Source organism: Carettochelys insculpta, chromosome 15 (assembly GCF_033958435.1).
Source record: "Carettochelys insculpta isolate YL-2023 chromosome 15, ASM3395843v1, whole genome shotgun sequence".
Classification (NCBI taxonomy): domain Eukaryota; kingdom Metazoa; phylum Chordata; order Testudines; family Carettochelyidae; genus Carettochelys; species Carettochelys insculpta.
Window position 1 is genome coordinate 36,732,659 of NC_134151.1, and position 21,866 is coordinate 36,754,524.

The following is a 21,866-nucleotide window of genomic DNA, read 5'->3' on the forward strand; positions in this document are numbered from 1 at the left end:
TACGAGACTATCCCTTTAAAAATGGGACATCTGATCACCCTGGTCTGGGGGCACGGGGTGGGGTCATAAATTGCAGGAGAAGGAAGAAAGTGAGTGACTTTAAACAGAGCGTTTACCGTACCTTTTAAGAAAATGAAAATGGCATGAAAATGCTTGGCTGAAAGGCAGAAGTGAGAGGATAAGGCACTGAAGCTCAGTGGGTACCAAATGACAGGCGAATATCAAAATACATGTCCAGACTGTGACACGAGAGATGGTTTAAACTGCTGTCAGTACTAGCTTTCTGGAAATTCTCCGGTGACATTTACATTGAGGGTCTTTCATTCATTTCAGGGAATCAATCCCAGTGACACGCAGAAGTTACTCAAATGACTATACATGTTACTGTAATAGGGAGATAACACGTTGCCTTCTAAGGGCAAGATTCTTTTGATCACCTTCCTCCAGCTCTGTAGCACTTTCTGAAGCACTGGTCCTAGAGGAAGGTACTATTCCAAGGGCAGAATTTGGATCCAAGATTAGATGCAGTGAAACTCTGCTTGTATTTTAGGGAAATTATAAAGCTATTTCCTGCCTTCTTGCCTGTTCTTTTTTAAACCTCCAAACTAGCTATATTTAACTTATAAAATTCTCTGCCGCCTTCAGGACATCAGCCCTGGTACCTGAGCAGGATGTGCGGGTGGGGAGTTTTCCACCAAGCCTACAGTAATAGCGTGTGAACTGCCAACCCTGGGAAAATCCCCGGCCAAAAATCCAAGCTGCAAAATGCCACTTTTCAAAGCAGTAATCGGGCCATCTACCAAAGGGAGGAAGGAAGGGATGAAAGTGAAAAAAGAAGGTGTGACTGGAGTGCTCAGTTGTGAAATAAACTGATCTCAGACCTGGCTTGCCAGCCCAAAATGAATGCTCTGTGCATACACAGCCCAAGCTCTGCCCTGCCAGAGTTATTCTTTCATTGTGCAAAGATATTTTTAATTTGCATCAAAGTATACATGAAAATGCACAACAATGTTAAACAGACGCAGCGTAAAATTTTCAAGTTCACTGGAGATTTAGAACAGATACTAGGGAAAAGTTTCTAACCATAAGGGTAGTTAAGCTCTGGAATAGCCTTACCAGGGAGGTTGCAGAACTTCTATCATCAGTGTCCCCTGTAAGCTGAGTGCTTAGTCAGCCAGCCAGGAGAGATTCAGGTGCTGCCCAGCTGATTACTAGAGCATCCAGAGTGCCCACTGCCAGCACCATATGTTTCTGCCGGTGGTGCACACCCACACAAGCCTCAGGTGCACATAAAATTTATTCCACACATGGATGGAAAAATGTAGAGGAAACACTGTCTGTCACTGGCAGTTTTTAAGAACAGGTTGGACCACTGGTGGTGCATGGGAAAGGGATGAGTATATGTCCCCCCACCCCAGGCCAAAGCCTCTGGGCAGCCCAGGATATTAGTAGGGGGCTGAGTGCCAGCAGCACAGGTTGGGACCCCACTGTCACCATTGTCGGTGGGGGGTAAGCAGAACAATGCAGTTCCACTTGGCAGGCTGCCAGCCACATTAATTGGGAGCGGGGGGTGGACCGTGCTCATCAGCCAGAAGCTGAGCAAAGACAGTGAAAAATCGGGACCTAATAAAAATTCCAAATTGAACATTAAAGCCCCTAAATAGGGACCTAATTGTCAAAGGTGCAAACAACCATCAGCTACTCTCTTTGTTGTGAATACTTGGGAATCCAGCTGCCCATCCAGACTCGTCTCCCTCTTTCCATCACATCCAGTGTTTCGGCCTTTTTCATCGATGCCTCATTATCTGCTTATATATAACATGGGCAAAGGCTCATTTTTCCTCACCCTCCCTTTCGCTCCTGCTCCACAAGTCTCAACAAAACTACTCTGCTCCCTGTCAGTCAGGGCCATGTTCTTTGGGATATTTTTGTCTCCTTTTTCTCCCCTTGTCCCTCAGGTCCAGGCCTTATCAAAACCTGGCATGTTTTCCTCCTCCACAACTCCGGGCTCCATCTCCTCCCCCCTACCCCCCAGACAAATCACTATTTCAGGCCTTCCCTAGACCCACCCTTGACTATTATAACATTCCCCCTCTTTGGCCTTCCCAGCACACGCATGACATCTTATTTACACTGTGCAGCTGCTACGCTGCCTGCTAGTCGATCTGATCACATCGCTCCCCTCTTTGAATCTCTCACTGACTCCCCAACTCTTATCGCTTGAAAAATCAAGCTTCCTATCACCACCTTCTAAGCTCAGAATAATTCTGCCCGCCCTATCTGCCACCCTTGTCAAGCGTCTCTTCGCCCCCCACATCCTCTCTGCTCCACCAGCGTTATTCCCCGCAGCTGCCTGTTTCTCAGCTTCTCGCCTCTTTGCCTCACTTCATGCCCTCCCTGGGGCATGACCTTATCTTCCAGGCCTCTGCCCTGTCCACATTTAATTCCCCTTGAAGACCCATTTTGGCCGTGCTGTCAAATGTGAATCTAGCTGTCCCACATAATAATTTTTAAGGGATACGTGGTTTCTGCTTCCCACTAATCTGGCTCTGCTGTTAGATCACGGAGCTCCTCATGGCATAGGCTGCCCTTACTTGCCTGTCAGGACAGCAGCTAACACATGGTGGGCAAGACCATAAAGAAATTAGAACACGATTAATAAGTAAGCAATCATAGCTTGCCATGTTACGTCATATGAAGATAGGAGGCCTGATTCTGATCTTATTTACACTGTGTAAATCGGGGGACATTTCAAGTGCGGGTATTGGAGCTAAAACTCCCTTGAGTTCAGAACACGGCTCAAAGTCAGCCCTTGTTAACAAGTGGTCATATCTGCCAATCCTAATTCTTTTAAAACAAAAAAGCAGTCCAGTTTGTTAGTCTTTCAAGTGCTACTGGACTGCTTTTTTGTTTTGATAGTGTATAGACTAACATGGCTATCTCTCTGTTACTAATTCTTTTAAGTATCCTTTTTTGGATTTCCTTGCAACATACTTCTACAAAGTTTACTGTAATACTGTTTGAACCTCTCTAATATGGTACCCATGGGACCTGACTAGTGCTGGATGGGAGAATCTTCCAAACAACGGGGGGTCAATATTGTCTATCAGCATTACCAACACTTCCACTGCTTACTGGGCTCTTAGAAGACATTTAGGGGTAAATTACAACGAAATAACAGCACTGAACACTGAGTGCCAGGACTGGTGGCTGTAAACAACCTTTATGGACCACACACAGGAAACTTGGCCACACCCATGATAAGTGATCATCTGGACAACTAAAATCATGCTGAATGATGGATGTTGCCAACGAGAGAGTTCCAGACTACAGAGGTTCAACATGTACCGTAATGACTACATTTTCCCCTCCCCTGCATGACAGGAAACCTTAGGGAAACATTTCAGACTCTGCACTTCATATGTGCATATGAGAAATTATGTGCACCCCAATATGTACTTCTAGTCCACTGGCGCAAACACCAAAATAAGCAGTTTGAACCCTGGCCTTTGCACGTTACACTTCTGCAACACTCATGTATGTATTTGCACCTAAAAAGCATACGTTCACTTATGTGAGATGCACCTCTCTGCAGGTCAAGCTGAAGATTTGGACCTTGAATTCTGTTCTCATCTCCTGACATGAAACTCTGCTATACATTACTGATGATTCTGCAGACAGATTAAATTGTGTTGCCTCTGGAATTTGCAGGCAGCCAAAAAGAATAGATCAACATGAGGTATGAACTATTCTCCTTCATCACAATTTGGCGTTAACTCTGGAACCTAATGGTGCCATTTAAAAAGTCACCATTGCTAAAATGATCTACCATAGAATAATGATCAGAAGCAGCTAGAAAAATGCTTATCCCACAGTCTTAAATCAGAATCAGTAGAGCCCAGCAAAATCCACACACATCTACTTTATATCCACAGGTATACGCATCCACGGATGTGGATGCAGCAGTCTGGCTCATTTTTGCAGATACTGATGTGGATACAAATTTTGCAACTAGAACCTTGCAGATTTGCGGATATCTACAGCTCATTTTTATGGCTACACATGGGGCGTGGATACAAATTTTGTATCTGTGCAGGGCTGTAAGGATCAGAGTAAAATTCAAGGGCAGAGTAAAATTAATTGCAATTAATATCAAATACAACAATGAATGCTGTACTGTTTGTATCCTTCACTTTCACATTAATGTAAGAACACCCTCTGCTTTTTTTTAAATTCTGAAACTGCCACAGATTTTTCAGCCCAGCCACAGTGGAGAACTACAGAAATGAGCAGCTCTTGGTACGATATTTAGGTCTACATGCCACAGACTATTTGATTCACCTGAAGCTTACAGCATGTCTCTTTGGCCCCAACTTTCTTGAAACATTCAGCAGCAGACTAACTTCTTTTCCCCAGGCCACATATGGAACTTTCAGCAACCAGTAGGTGGTAAAGTCACTTCTGCACCCAGGGCCTCAGTTTCCCTGCAGCACTTTGAGATCTATCGATGAAACATGCTACAGAAGATCTCAATGTTTTTAGTATTAACAATCCTAAATGATGATATTTAAACAGTACAAATAAACTTCATTTTTGTAGCATCTCATAACAGGTATAAAGAGTGTAACTTCATTTACACAAAAACAAGAAGTCCTGTGGCACCTGATAGACTAACAGATATTTTGTCCATAAGGGGCCACAGGACTTCTTGTTGTTTTTGAAGATACAGCCTAACTCAGCTACCCCTCTGATACTTCATTTACACAGCATGTTTCAATTGCTTGGATCTGCAATTCGCTTCTACTTACACATAAGAGTCTTTGTATTAAATGTCTTTGAAATACTTAGACAAATGGCACTAAGCACAGTGCAGGAGGGGAGAGACATGCTGGAGATAATACAGGCAGTACCATCCTTCTGTACAAGGAGTGTGGATGCATCAAATATAGAAAAGATCCTGTTTCGTTATATCCAAGTCCACTCTAAGCAGACATCATTGTATTTAGTAAGCAGGCGCTGCATAGATAGTTATCTAATCATGCCACATCTTTTAATTGATCCCTGACACTTAACAATCACATGTGCCCATCGCTTTTTAATTTTTTCCACAACATTCACCTTAGAGTATTTTTCAGCATGTGCTGTTCACTTGGTGACTTTGGAGAGGATGTGGTTATGGCTCTGACAGAAAGGAAGCTCTACAGTGCTGCCTAGATGACAGACGGAAAGATAAGACTCCAAGCACCTACGCTGCTGTTCGAAAACCTTTTTTGTGAAAGAAGAAAAAAATCAACTACCCTCCTTTTCGTTTCTCTTTGCTGGACTTGTGCTTGGTGTGCAGGTCTGGGACTGATGTCCCAGGTCCTGGAAGAGCATCTTCCCGGCTGCACCATGAATAACTGCGTCCTCCTGGAAGAGCAGCTGATCAAGAAATCCCAGCAGAAGAGAAGGACCTCCCCCTCCAACTTTAAAGTGCGCTTCTTTGTTCTAACCAAGTCCAAGCTGGCCTATTTTGAGCATCGCCATGGGGTATGTGAGCCATTTTCTATCTCGCTTTAGAATGCTTCTGAGTAAGGGTATTTAACGGAAGGGGCAAGCAGTACATGCTGTAAAATCTCGGGAACCGAATGCTTCTGCCAACATCTACTCAAATGAGCTAGTGGCCAAGGACCCCACACTGCACTCCTTGCCCACCCAAAACTTCCACCTGGGTCACTGGCAGTTTGGTATGTAGAAGGAAGGGAGCCTCAGACCTGGTTTTATCAAAGAAACAGAGCAGTCTGAGCTAATGGGTGTTATACAAGGTGTCTAACAGATTGCATACTAGGCAGTTCAGAGGGATACTGCTGTTGCTTGGTGGCATGTTTATTCTGATCACAATTATAAAGGCAGACAACAGGGATTCCCATTATACACTTCAGCTTCATTTGGAAAAATCAGACAACTTTTTTTTAGCCGGCCAGTCATTTAGCTGCTGTCACATGCGGAGTCTCTTCAAGCCGAACCAAATGCTTCTTAATCAAAACTCTTACTGTCAGGTACTAACAGGTTCAGTTGTTTTAGGGAGTAGGCTTTAAGGAGGGATCTAATACTCAGATACACTCAAACTATGAGCACATTTTCCTGTGTTGGCCTGGACCTGATTTGTTAAAGGTAATCATGAAAAGAGTTCGGAGGTAATGTGCCTTAGCAACATTTATGAGTGTTTTTATCAATGCAAAATCCCCACCCTTTCTCCTTAGTGCGTACGGGGGTATACAACGGGCTTCAGCTTGCTATTTGCAACTTTACTCAGTTTGCTTCAATACATTACTTGAAGGGTTAACGTTTAGCGCAGCTCATAAGCATAGTTTCTCTCTGTTGTACTGCCATATTTCTTTTGAGTTTGTAAGACGACATTAAGGCAACATATATGCATGTGTTTTTAAAATACTGTATTCAACTTATAAAAAACATTATTGCTGTCCAAGATATACATTTTCAGTTTGACTTAGGCTGTCTATGCTGTGGTTCAAATGTGGTCATTTGAAGACTTTAGATGTTATTACAACTACTTAGCATAGTAAGAGCAGGTACGATTTTCACTAATGCCTAAGTCCCTATGGGTCTGATTTTCAAAGGTGCTTAGTTGCCTAATGTTACAGACAGGTGTTCTTCAGAATTTCCCTACATGCTTTAGTTTGATGCCTAACTCCCATTAATAGGCACATAACCTGGTTTGGCACTTTCAACAATCCCATTAAGCATTTATGTGCACCTAAAGGCCTTTGAAAATCACACCCACTGACTTTCAGTAGGACAAAAGCTTATAAGTCACTGAAGTGCTTTTGAAAATTTTACCTACTCCAGCAGCTCAATGAGGCAAAAATGAGACAAAGTTTAGGGTCTGTTCCAGTATATATATTGAAGCAAAATGTTCAGACGCGTAATGTTTGCAAAAATGGGAGTGTACCAAGATAATCAGCATATTTGGCATGCCCAGCCAAGGTGTTTACCATACTGCAAATTTGAACAAACCGGAACCAACGCTCCCGCTGTTTAACTTGTCAGAGCTCCATTTATGTCAATAATACCATCCCCTGAAGTCCGTGGAGTTATGACAAGCTAAGGAGTTGAACCACTATCCATCACTAGGTTTATCTACTTGAGACATGTATATACAATATACACATGGCCATACCAATAAATATAGGGCCTGATCCTCCACTGTGTTGCATTGGTTTTGTGCCAGTGTAAAAAGTCATATCAGGTTCATTATATTAATAACCTCCCCATCCCCAGGTGCAAAATGGAGAAAAAACAATGAGTGCAGGTAAGGACTAATACCCTGAAGACTGAAATATTCAGTTTATCTACTACAGAGCAGGTAATCCTGTACAGGCTTCAGCATTGCCTCATGGCCTCCCTTCTGGAGAGACTAGCTCAAGGGCTGAGAAGGGGGCTCACGCAACACACCCTTTCAGTCTTCACTTGCCTGCTGAGTCTTCCACAGCCTGGACGGGCACCCCCAGTTCTTCTCCTGGGCTGTAAGCCAGTGTAGAATTAAAATACCTGGTGGACATGAGGGTTAACCAATGTGCTGAAATCAGTGAATGCAAGCCTCTGTGCAAGGGTCTCCTCGGATGTTCAGTGTAATCCTTTGGCAATGAATGCAAACAGAGACTTTTTTAGAACAGTGGTTCCTAACCTTTTCACTAGTGTGCCCCTCAGTCACTATCCCCAAACCATTTTGTGGACCCCCATCAAAGCCAATTCTAGCTGGTAGGTACATGTCACTAAATGAAAAAGAAAACCACAACATATCTTTTTCAGACAGCAATTAATAGCAGTATTGGAAGACATTTAATTTTAAAATAATAACAGATCATAATTTTGCCATTTATTTAATACTTATGTTCTATGATCATTTTTATTTATCTTTTTTTTTTTTGTCACGGACCCCCTGCAGCACCCTTATGGACCCCAGGTTGGGAACCAGTGTTCTAGAACATCTCTGCAAGCCTGGTACAAAGCTTGACTTTGGTTTTTATTCCACTCTTAAGGCACAGCACACAAAGCAGGAGTTTAAAGTGCACGAGTAGTCCCACAGACTGCAAAGGGACTGCATGCGCTTAATTCTAAACACACACTTCCATGTGACCACAACAACCAGCCCCTTGCAGTCTCATGCCCTGTTTGTGTAGTTAAAGGCACAAAAGTAATGACGTCAAGGAAATATTCAGGGAAAAGTCTGTCAGCAATATCCAAGGTTAGGAGTGCCATAAAGGCAATTTTTTAAAATCTTCGTTATGACTTTTTCTATTGTAAGATGACATTCTGGAGACAGAAAGCTCTTTTCTCCTGTTGCTCCAAGGACGCAATAGCCATCAATGCTAATGGAAGACATTTACATACTCAGTTGTTGAATAAACCCAAATATAACTAGCAACAATAAGGAGCTGTGTTTCCTGAAATTCATTATACAGAGCACAATGCAGGGCTGTCTTAGAATAAAGGAGAGCCCGCATAATAGATGCGTGAAGTCCATCACAAGCGCCCTTATTATCTCATGCAAATCACTTTTAAAAGCAACATATTTTGTTGCTAAAGGTCGATCCTACAGCTACTTAGTCATGTCAATAGTGGCTGCAGACTGGAGTAGTCCGATTGCGTGCATTGTAACGGCTTCCGTGAGTTAGGTAACCCGTGTTAGGGACCCATCCTGCAAACACAGGTAAGTCATTTGAGACCTAACAAGCCTGATTAGACTATGCCGGTAGTGAAAGTTACTCATGTGAGCAAATGATTGCGTGGCTGGGCCCTAGACTTGCATTATTGAGAGGGCAGCAAACAAGCAAGTCCCTTGGGAAATGTTTCCTTCAGGCCAGATTTCCAACCATATGTAGGGCTTGCAGACAGAGTACAGTGGAATTTCCAAAAGCATCCAAGCAGATTAGACACCTCCTGAGAGCATAGGCACCGAAATTGGTCCTGCTGGGAGTTCTGCTGCAGCCCCTAGCTTGAAATGGTTACTGTTACATACAGGGTTTACAGGATGGTTTAATGGCTTCCAGCAAACCCACTACAGGTTGAATCTCTCTAGTCTGGCACCCCCGGGTCCTGACCAGTGCCGAACAGGAGAATTTGCCGGACCATGGGAGGTCAATATTGTCTAACACACTACCAACACTTCCACTGCGTACTGGGCTCTTAGAAGACATTTGTGATAAATTACAGCTAAATAACAGCACAGAACACTGAATGCCAGGACGATGGCTGGAAACAAACTTTATGGGACCATGGGAAACTTGGCCACACCCAGGGCTGAGTGGCCGTCAGGCGGCCTGAACTCATGCTGGATTACTGATGTGGCCAGATGAGAGAGGTTCAACCAGCATAAAAATTCTTCCAACACCGGTGCTCCCTGGAGGCTGGGTACTTGGGCAGCTGCTCAGAAGGGTTCCCAAAGCTGCTCTGCTGGTTAGCGGCATGCTCACGGCTACGTTTTTTGTTTTGCCTGGTGGTGCACCTGTGCACATGCCTCGGGGCACGGACAAAATTGATTTTGCACCTGGATGGAAAAGAATAGGAGCAACAATATCCAGCACCCTCCCCACTGCCCAAGTCCAGAGGCAGATAGATCAGGCAGGGGGTGCAGTAGTTAGGGCACAATCCTGGGAGCCAATAGACATGGACATAATCCCCACTCTGCCATAAACTCCCTCTGTGACCTTGGATGAGTCACTATGTGCCTCAGTTTCCTATACAGAAAAAAGTGGGCCCGAGATCTGCTTCCAGGGGTGCTGTGAAAAATTGAGCTGCTTTTATACACAATGTCCATGTAAAAAGCTCTCATGAAAGAGTCTGGATCTCTGCCTCTTTTGCTGGTATCTCGCTGGTAGAATGGTAGAATCATAGGACTAGAAGGGACCTTGGCATGTTATCTAGTGTCCCCTGCTCTTATCTAAATCATCCATGACAGGTGTGTGTCTAACTTAGACTTAGACTTAGGTCCAGCTGTGCATCTGGGCACATTGGGCAACAAGTGCTCGCCAGTGTTTTCAGTCGGCTGCAAATAATTCCGCCTCCTCCCATGATAGACCGATGTTTAATAAGTCTTCCTTAAATGTGGTGCACTAGGTCTTGAGTGGCCTGCCTCTCTTCTTCTTCCCTCTGCCGGCATCCATCTCATTGCAGTCTTGGGGTGCAGTTGATCTGGCAGACGCAGAATGTGTCCAGCAACACATGTGTGTCTAACCTGCTCTTAAATATCTCCAGTGATGGAGACTCCACAACCTCCCCAGGTAATTTATTCCAGTGTTTAACCACTCAGACAGGACATTTTCTAATGTCCAATCTAAACTTCCCATGCAGCAATTTAAGCCTATTGGTTCTTGTCCTATCCTTAAAGCAGGGTTCAACACGAAGTCCATCAGGGTAAGCCGCTGGTGCGCCGCAGGATATTTGGTTTATATTAACCAGCCACAGGCACTGCCCCCTGCCATGCCCAGTGGCTGCCATCTGCCATTCCCGACTAATGAGAGCAGCAAGAAATGGTATGGGCCTCACGGAACTGCTAGCAGCCACTGGGGAGTTGGCTGGGAAAAGCAAACTGTGGACACTGAAAGCTACAAGTTTGTCTCCAGACAGTCAATGCAAACAAAATTCTCCCTCCTCCTTGTAACTTTTTATGTACTTAAAAACTGTTCAGTCCCCTCTAAGTCTTCTCTTTTCCAGACTAAACAAACCAATTTTCTCCAGCTTCCCTGACAGGTCATGTTTTCTAGACCTTTAATCATTTTTGTTACTTTTCTCTGAACTTTCTCCAATTTCCCCACCTCTTTCCTGAAATGTGGCTTCCAGAACTGGACGCAGTATTCCAATTGAGGCCTTATAAACAGGGGGTCAAGCAAAATAATTACTTCTTGTGTCTTGCTTACAACATTGTCCCTAAAACATCCCAGAATGAGGTTTGCTTTTTTGGCAACTGTGCTACATTTTTTATTAATATTCACTTTACATATTTATTCACATATTTAAATATCTAAATAGTCACATATTTATTTTATTTTCATTCATATTCACTACCCCCAGATCCCTTTTGGCACTACTTCTTCCCAGGCAGTCACTTCTCATTTTGTATATCTGCTTGTTCTTTCCCAAGTGGAGTGCTCTGCACTGAATTTCATTCTAGAATCATAGGACTGGAAGGGACCTCAAGAGACCAGTCCTGTGCATTCAAGACAGGACTATTCCTGAATAATACTTGTCTAACTTATTCTTAAAAACCTACAATGATAAGAAGTTCCACAACCTCCTCTTCTACCCCATAATCCCTATCAGCAAATCTCCATGTATTTACAGAATCTTGTATGTTCACAACAGTTTGTATTTGCTATAGACATGATCAGCAATTATGTGGACATCAGTAAGAGGAGTCAAACAATGTTTTATCAGACATTAGACAGAAACACGGATACATACCAGGCCATAAGCTGTTAAGAGAGGGGCATGATTTAGCCCATGCAAAAATGGGAAGATGAATGGTTATAATTTGAAGTAGCCATCAAATGGACAATGCTCCCCCCTTATATTAGAAACAAAGAAATGAGAAAAGGGAAAAGGCTGTTTCTGTTGTATAAAGCCTGCCTTTGCCCTAGACTAATTCCTGCCAATGTCAAAAGCCAACATAGCTTGACAAGGAATGTTATGGACCTGATTCACCACACTTTTAGGCCCGTGAAACTCCAGATCCAATTGGCACTACTGCAAAGCTGGAGTAATGCTGTGGTTAATCGACCCTTTGCTTACTAAAGACATAGAGCTGCCGGCCCAGAGATGGTGTAAATCAGCACAGTTCTGTTGACTTCCCTGTCCCTATTTTGAAAACACTGCAGTTTCTCTTGTTTTATATTTCTTCACTGGAGCTGTCCTGGTTTTGCCAAGTGAGGGGATTTAAACTAAGGCTACAGCTACCCTGAGATAAATTCAAACTTCAGGCAGTTAGCTCAGTATTACCACATGACTGTCTTCACTGTAAACGCCATTAGCTCGATTTTGGGAGCGCTAATATCAATAGCATAATATTGGCGGTACCTGCTGGCTGTAGCATCAGGGTTGACTTTAAAAGTTCGACTAAAGGCCAGTGTGGAAACACCATGTCTTAAAATCAAATTTATTAGCCTCCAGAGGCGTCCCGCATGTAACTCCCAATGCCCCACAATGCTCCCCTCAGGCCGCTGATCTCCAGATGTGCACAACTAGGTAACAGGAAGACCATGAATTTCTAATCGGGACCGGGAAGCCTGTGGCTGTGGGGTCATGCTTGTATGAGAGGCTGAGAAACATCTTTCTTTCTTTGCTATTAGTGCTGTGAGTGCTTCTACTCATTGCAGATAACCCGAGCATGGAGTTCGTGGTTCTGTCTCTACACTTGGTATTTGTTTCTGCACTGGCACCAGCCGCTGACCCGTTGTACCAGGTGGTAGCAAGGCCGTTGTGGGGGGGGTCATGCTGGCATAAGAGGTCGAGAAACTTCTTCTTGGCGGTTTACATTTCTGCACACTCCCCCTTCTCTCCCCCCAGGCGCTATGCAGTCAGGGTCTTTCCCGTGCTCAACCACATCATATGGCTAGCCACCGACCCAATAAAAGGCTGTGCTATGCCTGCCATTCGGTGCTGACCATGCTGCCAGGCAGCACCGTGGCCTAGCTTGTGCGTGGTTAGGGCTCCAAGGACAGGAAAGATTTTCAGGGGCTTGCAGCCATCTGATGGTAATGCTTTAACTGGCGCCCCACCAAAAATATTTTCAGGGCCTTTCTGCTAAGTGTAAGTCCCCCTCCGGTGGCTAAGATTTTTGGGTGCCTTTAGCTGTCCAGGGGTACTACTTCAACTGGCCCCCCCACGGAAACCCCCTCCTACCCCTACCCAGAAAGGACTCAGGGGACTAGCTGACGCCCAGGGGAAGTCCACCCCAGCAGCTACAAATTGCGGGGCCTGGCTGCCACGTGGGGAGAACAGCGCAAGTGGCCCTTGAGCCACAGATCCCACACCTCACCATCAAAAATAATTTTCGGGGACTATGTCAACTGGCCATTCAACCTCCCAACTACCAACCTTCCACCCCCAACAGCAATGAAATTTGGCAAGCCCCATTCCCTGTGTTGGCAATGTCTGTGTAGTGAAGAGGGAAGCCAATAATTTTTTTCCTAGCTTTTTCTATCCTCTTTCTCCTAACATCGAACACCTTCATGCACGGAAGAGCGGGTGGACGGCCAAAGTTGAGAATATAGACTGTGCACAGAAGCTGTATAATGAACTGGGAGGCCAAAAAGCCTGTCTCGCCCAATCTCTTTTTTCAAAACCTTTACTATCTACTCTTTCTTCAAGCTTTGCATTGTCCTTGTATTATTTTCAGGGATCAGATGCAATCAAGGGAGAGGGGACAGTCTGTGGAGGGCCAGGTGAGAAGACATACACCTGATGATTTTTATAAAATCTTTCATAATGAAGTTACAGCTGCAGTTTTAAAAAGCAATTCAGTTATAGAAGAAAGATTTCTGTGCATTTGGCAATCCTTGTTGATGAACTAGTTTTCTTTCCTTCCACCAGGAAAAATGGACATTTGCTTACCACAGGAGGGGGATGAGGGCAATGCAATGTGGCACGATGATGTCAAATACAAGCAAAAATACCCAGAATGCTATGGGGATGAGGGAACTCTGGGATAGGTTCCCACAATGCACTGCAGCAACAGTCGATGGTTGCCGCTTGAGAGTGGCAGCAATAATTCGACTTTTTGAGGAGCAGGTGGGGAGGTGAGGATAGTCAAATTTGAATTTATAAAATCCAGCGTTACAAAATCAATATGAATAAATTTGAACTTATCTCATAGTGTAGACGTAGCCTAGGTAAACCCATCTTCTCTACAATGGGAATGTTTGCCAGCAAGTCGGTCACATTAATCTCCAGTGACAAATTCAACAAGTAACTTCACAACAGTGGAAGATTTGGGGGTGGAATTTATTTTGATGAAAGCCGTTGTTGTCCCTTGAGAGGTGACATTGAACGTTGAAAGGAAAATTGCATAAAAGGCGCCTACAGGGCTCCGATCTCGATGAGGGCTGGACGTGGTGCTGTAAATCCTTCTTGCTATTATTGTTAGTTATTGTTATTCCGGTGAGAGCTTTTGAATCTACATTCCAAGGAAACATTTCAGCTCCAAGAGAGGAGGCCACCCTGATTCAGTGTCTTCAATGAGCTCAGCCAGGAGCATGTGTGCAGCTGTCTAAACGGAGAACTGCCCCGGGTCCTGCCTCTTCCAGAGAGGGTGTTTCATGGGGTGGTGCCCTAGAGTGACTCTGGAGATTTCGAGAGGGACTACCTAGCAAAAGTTACTATCCCTTGCCAGCCATCCTGCTCCATGCTTGTAGACCCCATTACCTGCACAGCATAGAGGAGCTCACAGTGGGTTTTGGAGAGTGGAAATAAAGCAGCAGAGGCAACCCTACCCTTGTCTGCCTCACCTGCCTAGATCCATGTCCCTGGCCTGGCTGCTTACATGAAGGGTGGAGATCCAGGTGATGTTCAGCCATAAAACGTACAGTTTGAAGCACTCCGCATATTGAACACACACACCCACAGACACCCCCACACCAGAATACAAAATAAAACAGTAAAGCAAAAATGAAGGACGCTGTCACTTGAGCAGAAAAGCGGAGGACAAAATAGCTAAGACAATCACTACTCCCGTGGAAATAGGACTACCTAAGAGCCAACAACAGACTTATTCAAAGGTCTGCTGTTTGGAATATCGCACGTGCTAGATGTATGTGTATCAATATCGGCACTCACTGACCGTGTTACCAGCCTTTCATGTGTAAAATAAGCAATCATACGTAAGTATTAAAAAGGTAAAGGTATCACATGAATCAAAGCATAGGCATAATAATCCAGCAACCCATGCAAAACCACAGATACATTTATTACCGTCCTGTAAAGCTGTTGGTACTGGCCACTGTCAGAATAGAGTACTAAACCAAACAGATGGTCAGATCCGGGAGCCCAGTCCCTACATGCCTAAAAAACCCTTCCTTTTCTAGACAGGGCAAAACATTTAATCCAGGGCAAATATCAGCTGTCAGAGACACCAGTTCAGCTTTCAGCACTTCTTAGTTCCCTAAGGATAACACAATAAAACCCCAGTATGTAACAGAGCTAATAGGTGGAAAGTAATCACATAAATGGAACATTGAAGGATGTAATTTTCATCAAAAACTCTCAGTGATGAGGTGTGTTAATATCATTATCATTACTGGAGTCACTGTGGTCACTATATTATATATCATCTTATATCGTATCATATGGCTATTAATTATTATTCACAGTGTTCTTTGCCATTGTAATGTCACATTCCCAACATGGTGATTGATGGAGAAGGTCGAACTGGGTGACAGTGTGGTAACAGGAGGTCAATAGCGCCATTGGTTTTTAAGTAGAATATGCTCAGTTGGGTCAGGCACAAAGCGTGTGATGATGCTTGAAGGACAATAAAATGTCCACACTTAAAACGACATGCCATTCACCAGGCATGATTGGAGCAACACCGCTGGTTTGCTGTCATTATTCTTTTCCATGAGGATCCCTTTTGTGGTCCTGATTTAGAGTAGCCCCACAGTGCATGTGTAATGCACCTGGTGAAGATGCTCCATGCTAATGGGAGAGCGCTCTCCTGTTGGCATAATGACTCCATCTCCATGCCAGCTGGATGCTAGGACAGCAGGAGAGCATCTCCCATCAACATAGCTCCGGTGTGGACAGCACTTAGGTTGCTGTAACGTATGTCACTCATGTGAGTGGGGTTTTTTTTTTTCATGGCCTGACTGATGTAAGTTAAATCAACTTAAACAGTAGTGTAGACCCACCCATCGACGTCAGTGGGGCTAGTCTCAGTCATAGAATCGTTGAACAGTAGAAGAGTAGAACTGGAAGGGACCTTCAGAGGTCATCAAGTTCAGCCCCCTGTCCTCACAGCGGCACCAAGCACCATCCAGAGTCTTTAGAACATCCCTGATAAGTGTCTTTCTAACCTGCGCTTAAATGTCTCCAGAGCTACAGATTCCAAAACCTCCATAGGCAATTATTCCAGTGCTTAACTAATCTGGCAGGAAGGTTTTCCAAACGTGCAACTTAAAGTTATGAGGTTAGCTGCGTTAGTACTTTGCTGAACTGGGACCTTTCCCCCAGCGTCTTTGCTCCATCCTCAAAAGATTTGCTGACTCTTTTCTTCCAGCAGTGCAGAATTCGCCAATGTTCCCAAGGCAGCAAGCTCACCAGAGCTGCTCTTTGACATGCTCTAAGGAGCTGTTAGCACTCAGCTCCCAACTCCCTGCTGCTGTCATGGCAGCATTGCTCTCCTGATGCTAGTTTTGATAGGAAAGGAACTGGAACCGAAGCCCCAGATCTGACCACCCCTTGACACTGATAAATCCAGGTCAGACCCTACTGGCTTGGGTCCCTCTGTAAGGGGGTTAGCTGTGGATTTTATTTTGGCTCTTTACGTGCAGAAAGAACGATGTGCAACTGACAAAAGAACATTAAATATGGTGCCTGAGTTTGCTGGGGGTGGGGCGCAGGGGGGCATTTGTTTGCCTCTGTCCATGACTGAAATGATATGTTTGTAAGGGATGCTCCCTTAACTAGTTTTCTGAAGGGCTCAATTCAGTTTTTTCTTCAGTGGCCTACAGGGTGACCTGCACTGAAATGCCCTGAGACAATGCCACAGAAGGAAATCTGCAGTTCCTTCTTTTGTTCCCCTCTTGCTTTCTGGGGGTCTCCACTCCACACCCCTTCATTTATAATCCAGTGTTGTGCTCTGTTTGGCTGCTCACCCAACCCAGGTCACTCATTTCTGAATCTTTAACCTGTAAGATCACTCGCCTTTCCCTTCTCTCAACTGCCCATCCTATTTACCCTCGGTTACTTTCACTTTTCCCACCAGCTTTTAGTTGTGCGAGAGGGTTTCTGAAGCATTTAATAAGTGCTGTAGGTTTCACTGAGACAACTTTAAAAAGTCCTCAGTCCATCAGGAGACACTTTCCATTTGCCTTCTGTGTTCAGAAACCCTCACTTGAAGGAGAAAATGAATTAGGGTCCAAGTCCATCAACACACTAAAACATGTGCTTAGCTTTAAAAGGATGTGTATAGTTTCATAGACATCAGTGGGACTGCTTACGTGCGTAAAGATAAGCACATGTGTAAGAGCTCTGCTGCATCAGCCCACAGACAACTTTTGAAGGCTTAAGCCCTTTATCCTACAATAACAATAATATTAATTTAGATGAGATCTTAGTAATGTTATTTAAAATGAGACAAGAGACATCTGCTCTCATTCAGAATTAATCTGGTTTTGCAGAACAAATAGACCAGATAGCATGTTCTATCTATTTACCTTCCTACTGAATACTAATACTTAGCACATCAATAGTGGCTAATACCTGGAAAGTTACATATGTACATTACCTGTCCCTACAGCATTGTAATAATGATACTATCGCTTATAAATATTTACCACATTCATAGAATGTTACGAGTTGAAACTCTCTAATCTGGAATTCTCTGGTCTGGCAAAATCTGTAATCCAGCATAATTTTAGTTAGCAGGAGGACCACTTATCAGGGGTTTAGCCAAGTTTCCTGTGGTCCCAAAAAGTTTGTTTACAACTACCAGTCCTGGCTCTCAGTGTTCTGTGCTGTTATTTAGCTGTAATTTACCCTTAAATCTGTTCTAAGAACCTAGTAAGCAGTGCAAGTGTTGGCAATGCGTTAGACAATATTAACCTCCTGTGATCCAGCAAATTCTCTCATCTGACACTGGTCCTGGGGGTGCCGGCTGAGAGAGGTTCAGCCTGTACTAACTTTTTCTTTGGGCATTAAGCATCTGCATAATACAGTTCTAGACAGGGCAGTAAGAACAAGGGCTGAATACAATACCTATTTCTGTATCATTTCTAGAGTTGAGTGTGGGATCGTATTTTCTCTGTATGAATTCAGAGAAAAAGGCAAATTTGCTTCAAATCATTTTTCAAGCATTTCCTAAACTGGTACAAATACATCTGTAGACACATTGATTTTAAATTTCAGCCTTTGTTTACTGCTCTCCTGCAGTCACAGACCAAGCATGCTCCCAGGAACAACACATGCTGAGGTACTGTTGTGACTAGGTAACCTTGATGTACGTGGACAAGAATGATTTAAAGTGTGGTCGTGCCTTAAGAAATGACCATGTAAAACCGTCACCTTACATAAGAGATCTGCTCCCTGCGTGCATTCAGTCACGTCAACTTATTCTGCTGACAAAAAAAATTGTTTTCTGCTTTTTACTCCTGTTAGCCCTGCACAGCCAACTCAGCAGTGAAAAAGTTGGCTTCTGTTCCTTCTTGTACATCAGCAACGGAGCTGTTTACCAAGCGCCATCCATTTACACAATGGGGTCACAGGTGTGACTACAATGATGCAAATGTTATTTAGCCTGCAGAGTCTTGCTTTCAGGGACGGAAAGTGCCCAGGTTGACTGCTAGGGGCCCAGGTTAAGTTTACAGCATGGACGGTTAGAAAATGTATTCTCATCCTCAAAACCTGATCACATGGGACATGGAGGCTACTGAGGAGCAATGAACACTGAAGCCCACAATTCTGTTTTTACACCTTCACTTGGAGAAGAATTGGACTTTAAGACAGGAAACCATTAACACATTATGGGCCTAGTCCTGGCCAAATGGAAGTCCATGCCACTACTCTCAAGGAGCAGGGCTTCATCATTTCAGTGATGTTCAACTAACACTCAATATACTGCATAAATTGATTCCCCCAGTCAGGGACCCGATTTCCTTAATTAAAATTTGCACAGTGCAGCTAATGCAAAAAGTGCAACATGTAAAACCCCGAGTTACTTATAATATGGCAAAGTTAAGTATTTGTAACAAATTAGATCAACAGCCAGCTCTCCCCTCTCTTTGGGCAGATGCATAATTAACATAACCATGAATAAAAGATGCAGCTGTAAATCAAAAGACAATGCCACCTCCTATTCCAACTCCTTTCAGAGGGATGAGGGAAACTGAACACTTCTGCCATGGCTGCCGAGGGTGTCCTTTTGCTATTGCTAACACTCTACCATGTGACAAATGCTGCTCTAAAATGTAATTTATGCACATTCTGTGCTCGCTGCACTCAGGTGCCACATGTTTATTTCTTTCTCTTATCTCACAATAGCTGCACGCTGCCTCGCATAAAGAAGAAGCTGTTTTGGTCTCACCACTAGAAACCCACAATGTGGGAGAAGCGAGCTCACTGTAGCTGCTGCATGCTGAGAACAGCCAGAGCTACTGGGTGGGAGGAGTGACATGACAGGGGCAGACTAGGAGAGTGTCTTGGCATTCCCCAGGACTGCCAGATCTCTGTGGAGAACCCCAATCTCTTCCTCATCCGAAAGGTTCATTGAGTAGGACTGACTTTCAGGACGTATCTTCTCTGATCACTTGAACCCAAAATCAAATGTATCCCCTTCGCTAAATACCGGGAGTGAAAGCTGTGTGGAAAGGGAAGTTAAAAGCTTCATGCAAGGGAAACATTTTGGAAGCCAGTGTTCAGGCTTGAGAGGCAATCACTACATCCTTATGGGCTCAGAGAGGTAACCATGTTAGTCTGTACCTTTGCAAAACAAAGCAAGCAGTTCGTAGCACTTTAACAATTTTATTTAGTGGGTAACGAGCTGTCATGGGACAGGCGCACTTCTCCAGATTATGGAGTCCATAACTGTTAGTCTTTAAGGTGCTACAGGACTGCTTTCTTTATTTTGCAGCAGTATATTAACATTCCCTGGATCAAGCAGCCAATCAATCAATCATGTACTCTCATAGCGTCTGGAGTCCCTGGCCAAGGCTGGTATCCCACTGTGCCAGGTGCTGTAAAAACAGAACAGCAGGCAGCCCTTCCCCCAAAGAGCAACCACCTCAACAGACACAGCAACGGATGGGGAAGGAGGGCCACATACAACCAGAGCAATCAGCACAATGGTGGCAAACAGCATGTTGGATCTATGGGTTTTGTTGGGGAGAGCTGGTTTAGTCAGACAGGGGTGAGCTAACGGAAGAAAGGAGGGAAGAATGCAAGGTGCAGGGGCAGAGGGAGCCTGGGCAGGAGGGGTCCGGAGCAAACAGCCCACCAGTCCAGTTAGAACATCCGGAGGTAAGATCAGCGTCTGGTGGTCCCATCTTAAACTGCTCCTGCAGCTTCAGTCTCTGGCTGGTGCCTGCCTGCAGCTTCTTTCCCAAGGCCACTTGGCTGTGGGGACAGGAGGCCCTGCCAGTGTCTAGTGCCCCCTCTGCACCATTCTGCCATCAGGCAGGCTGGCGGGCTGGGTTGCTCTGACTGGGCATCTTCCTGGGAACCAGAGGCAGTGCTGCGTGCTTGCATTGCAACCTATTCAGGTGCATCAGGCAGGGCAAGGTGAACCCACCCGGTTTCCATTTGCATCAGTGAATCTTACGGGGTGCCCAACTCATTAGGTTTTCAGACCCCACCACCTGCCACTTCTGCTTGTCAGAATTAAAAACCCCAGGCCACAGTAGTGATAGAACGATTTGAACCACCCAGTGAGCTTCATGGCCCTGTGCTTCAGTTGTCCCCACTACTTGGGATGTGTTGTGCAGACTCTGCCTCACCTGCCCATCTCACCTTGGGCCTTTCCCCTCTATCACTCTCCCCACTCCACCTCCAGTTCCTGTGGCCCTTTACCTTCAGCTGGGTTTTCACAGAGCATCTCGGCGGACTACCCCACCCCATCTCCTCAAGGTCCAGAATGGGTTTTCTTAGCCTCTAAGAGACGTTAAGGGCTCAAGTATCAGAGGGGTAGCCGTGTTAACCTGTATCCACAAAAACATTCAGGAGTCCTGTGGTGCCTTATAGACTAACAGATATTTTGGAGCAGAAGCTGTCACAGGCAAAGGCCCACTTCATCAGATGCATCGAACCAAACAGGTCTTTGCCCATGAAAGTTTATGCTCCAAAAAATCTGTTAGCCTGTAAGGTGCCACAGGACTTCTCGCTGTGAACGGGCCCATCACCCACCCTGAAGGAGACGCTTTTCTGGTTGTGTCACCACTGACGTGAGATCGTACAGCGGATGAGCCTCAAAGAAGTGGGCGAAAAGATCTGGTCATGTAGACAGAAGGAACTGGTTAGTCGACTAATCTCTCGAGCTGACAGATGTGCAGAGCTAAAAGCCCTGTGGCCATTCCCCTCAGAAAGTGATGAGCAGCAAAGGAGCCCTGTAGGAGGGTGGATTTTCTGCTTTATGTGAAACCACCAAAGCAAAGCATCCTCTGTTGATGTGGAGGTGACTCCTGGCCCTCTCACTATTACAGGGCCTCGGATGCAACCTAGCTGGCACATGAGGGAGTGAACTCTAAAAATCCCAGGCAAGGGATCTGCATGCCTTGCACACATCCCTCAGTAGAAAGTGCTGGAAACAGGGACAGGAATGAGGCAGGCTGTTAGCAGTGCAAATCCAGGGCAAAGGGGGAGGTTCCGGCCCCCCAACAAAAATACAAGACCCTCTTCTACCTACCCTGGCCATTCACCCGAGTGTGGCAGGGAGGGTTTGCCCTTTGACGTCTGCTGAAAGATTCTGTGACATTTTCCTGCACAGAAGCATATTTCATACTCTCTGCAAAACCCCAAACACAACCGAGAGGCTTTGGGTTTTATTACAAAACTTTCTCGCAACTTTCTCTGGGCTCTTATGTTACTTTCATGACACAGACCCCAGCTCAGCAAAGCACTTAAGCACCGGCTTAAAGCCCTGGACTCCAGTGGGCCTTTGTAGC

The 21,866-nt window shown here is 44.8% G+C and overlaps 1 protein-coding gene across 3 annotated transcripts in view; it reads left to right on the top strand.

The window, feature by feature from the left end:
- Nucleotides 1-5,391: 5,391 nt before the first annotated feature.
- The window catches only part of ITK (IL2 inducible T cell kinase), a 53,013-nt gene continuing 36,538 nt past the window's right edge, over nucleotides 5,392-21,866 (top strand). For all 3 annotated transcript variants that reach the window (XM_075009472.1, XM_075009473.1, XM_075009474.1), the window contains exon 1: nucleotides 5,392-5,529. In XM_075009472.1, the coding sequence (XP_074865573.1) occupies nucleotides 5,392-5,529 (138 nt within the window). The remainder of the gene's footprint in view (nucleotides 5,530-21,866) is intronic.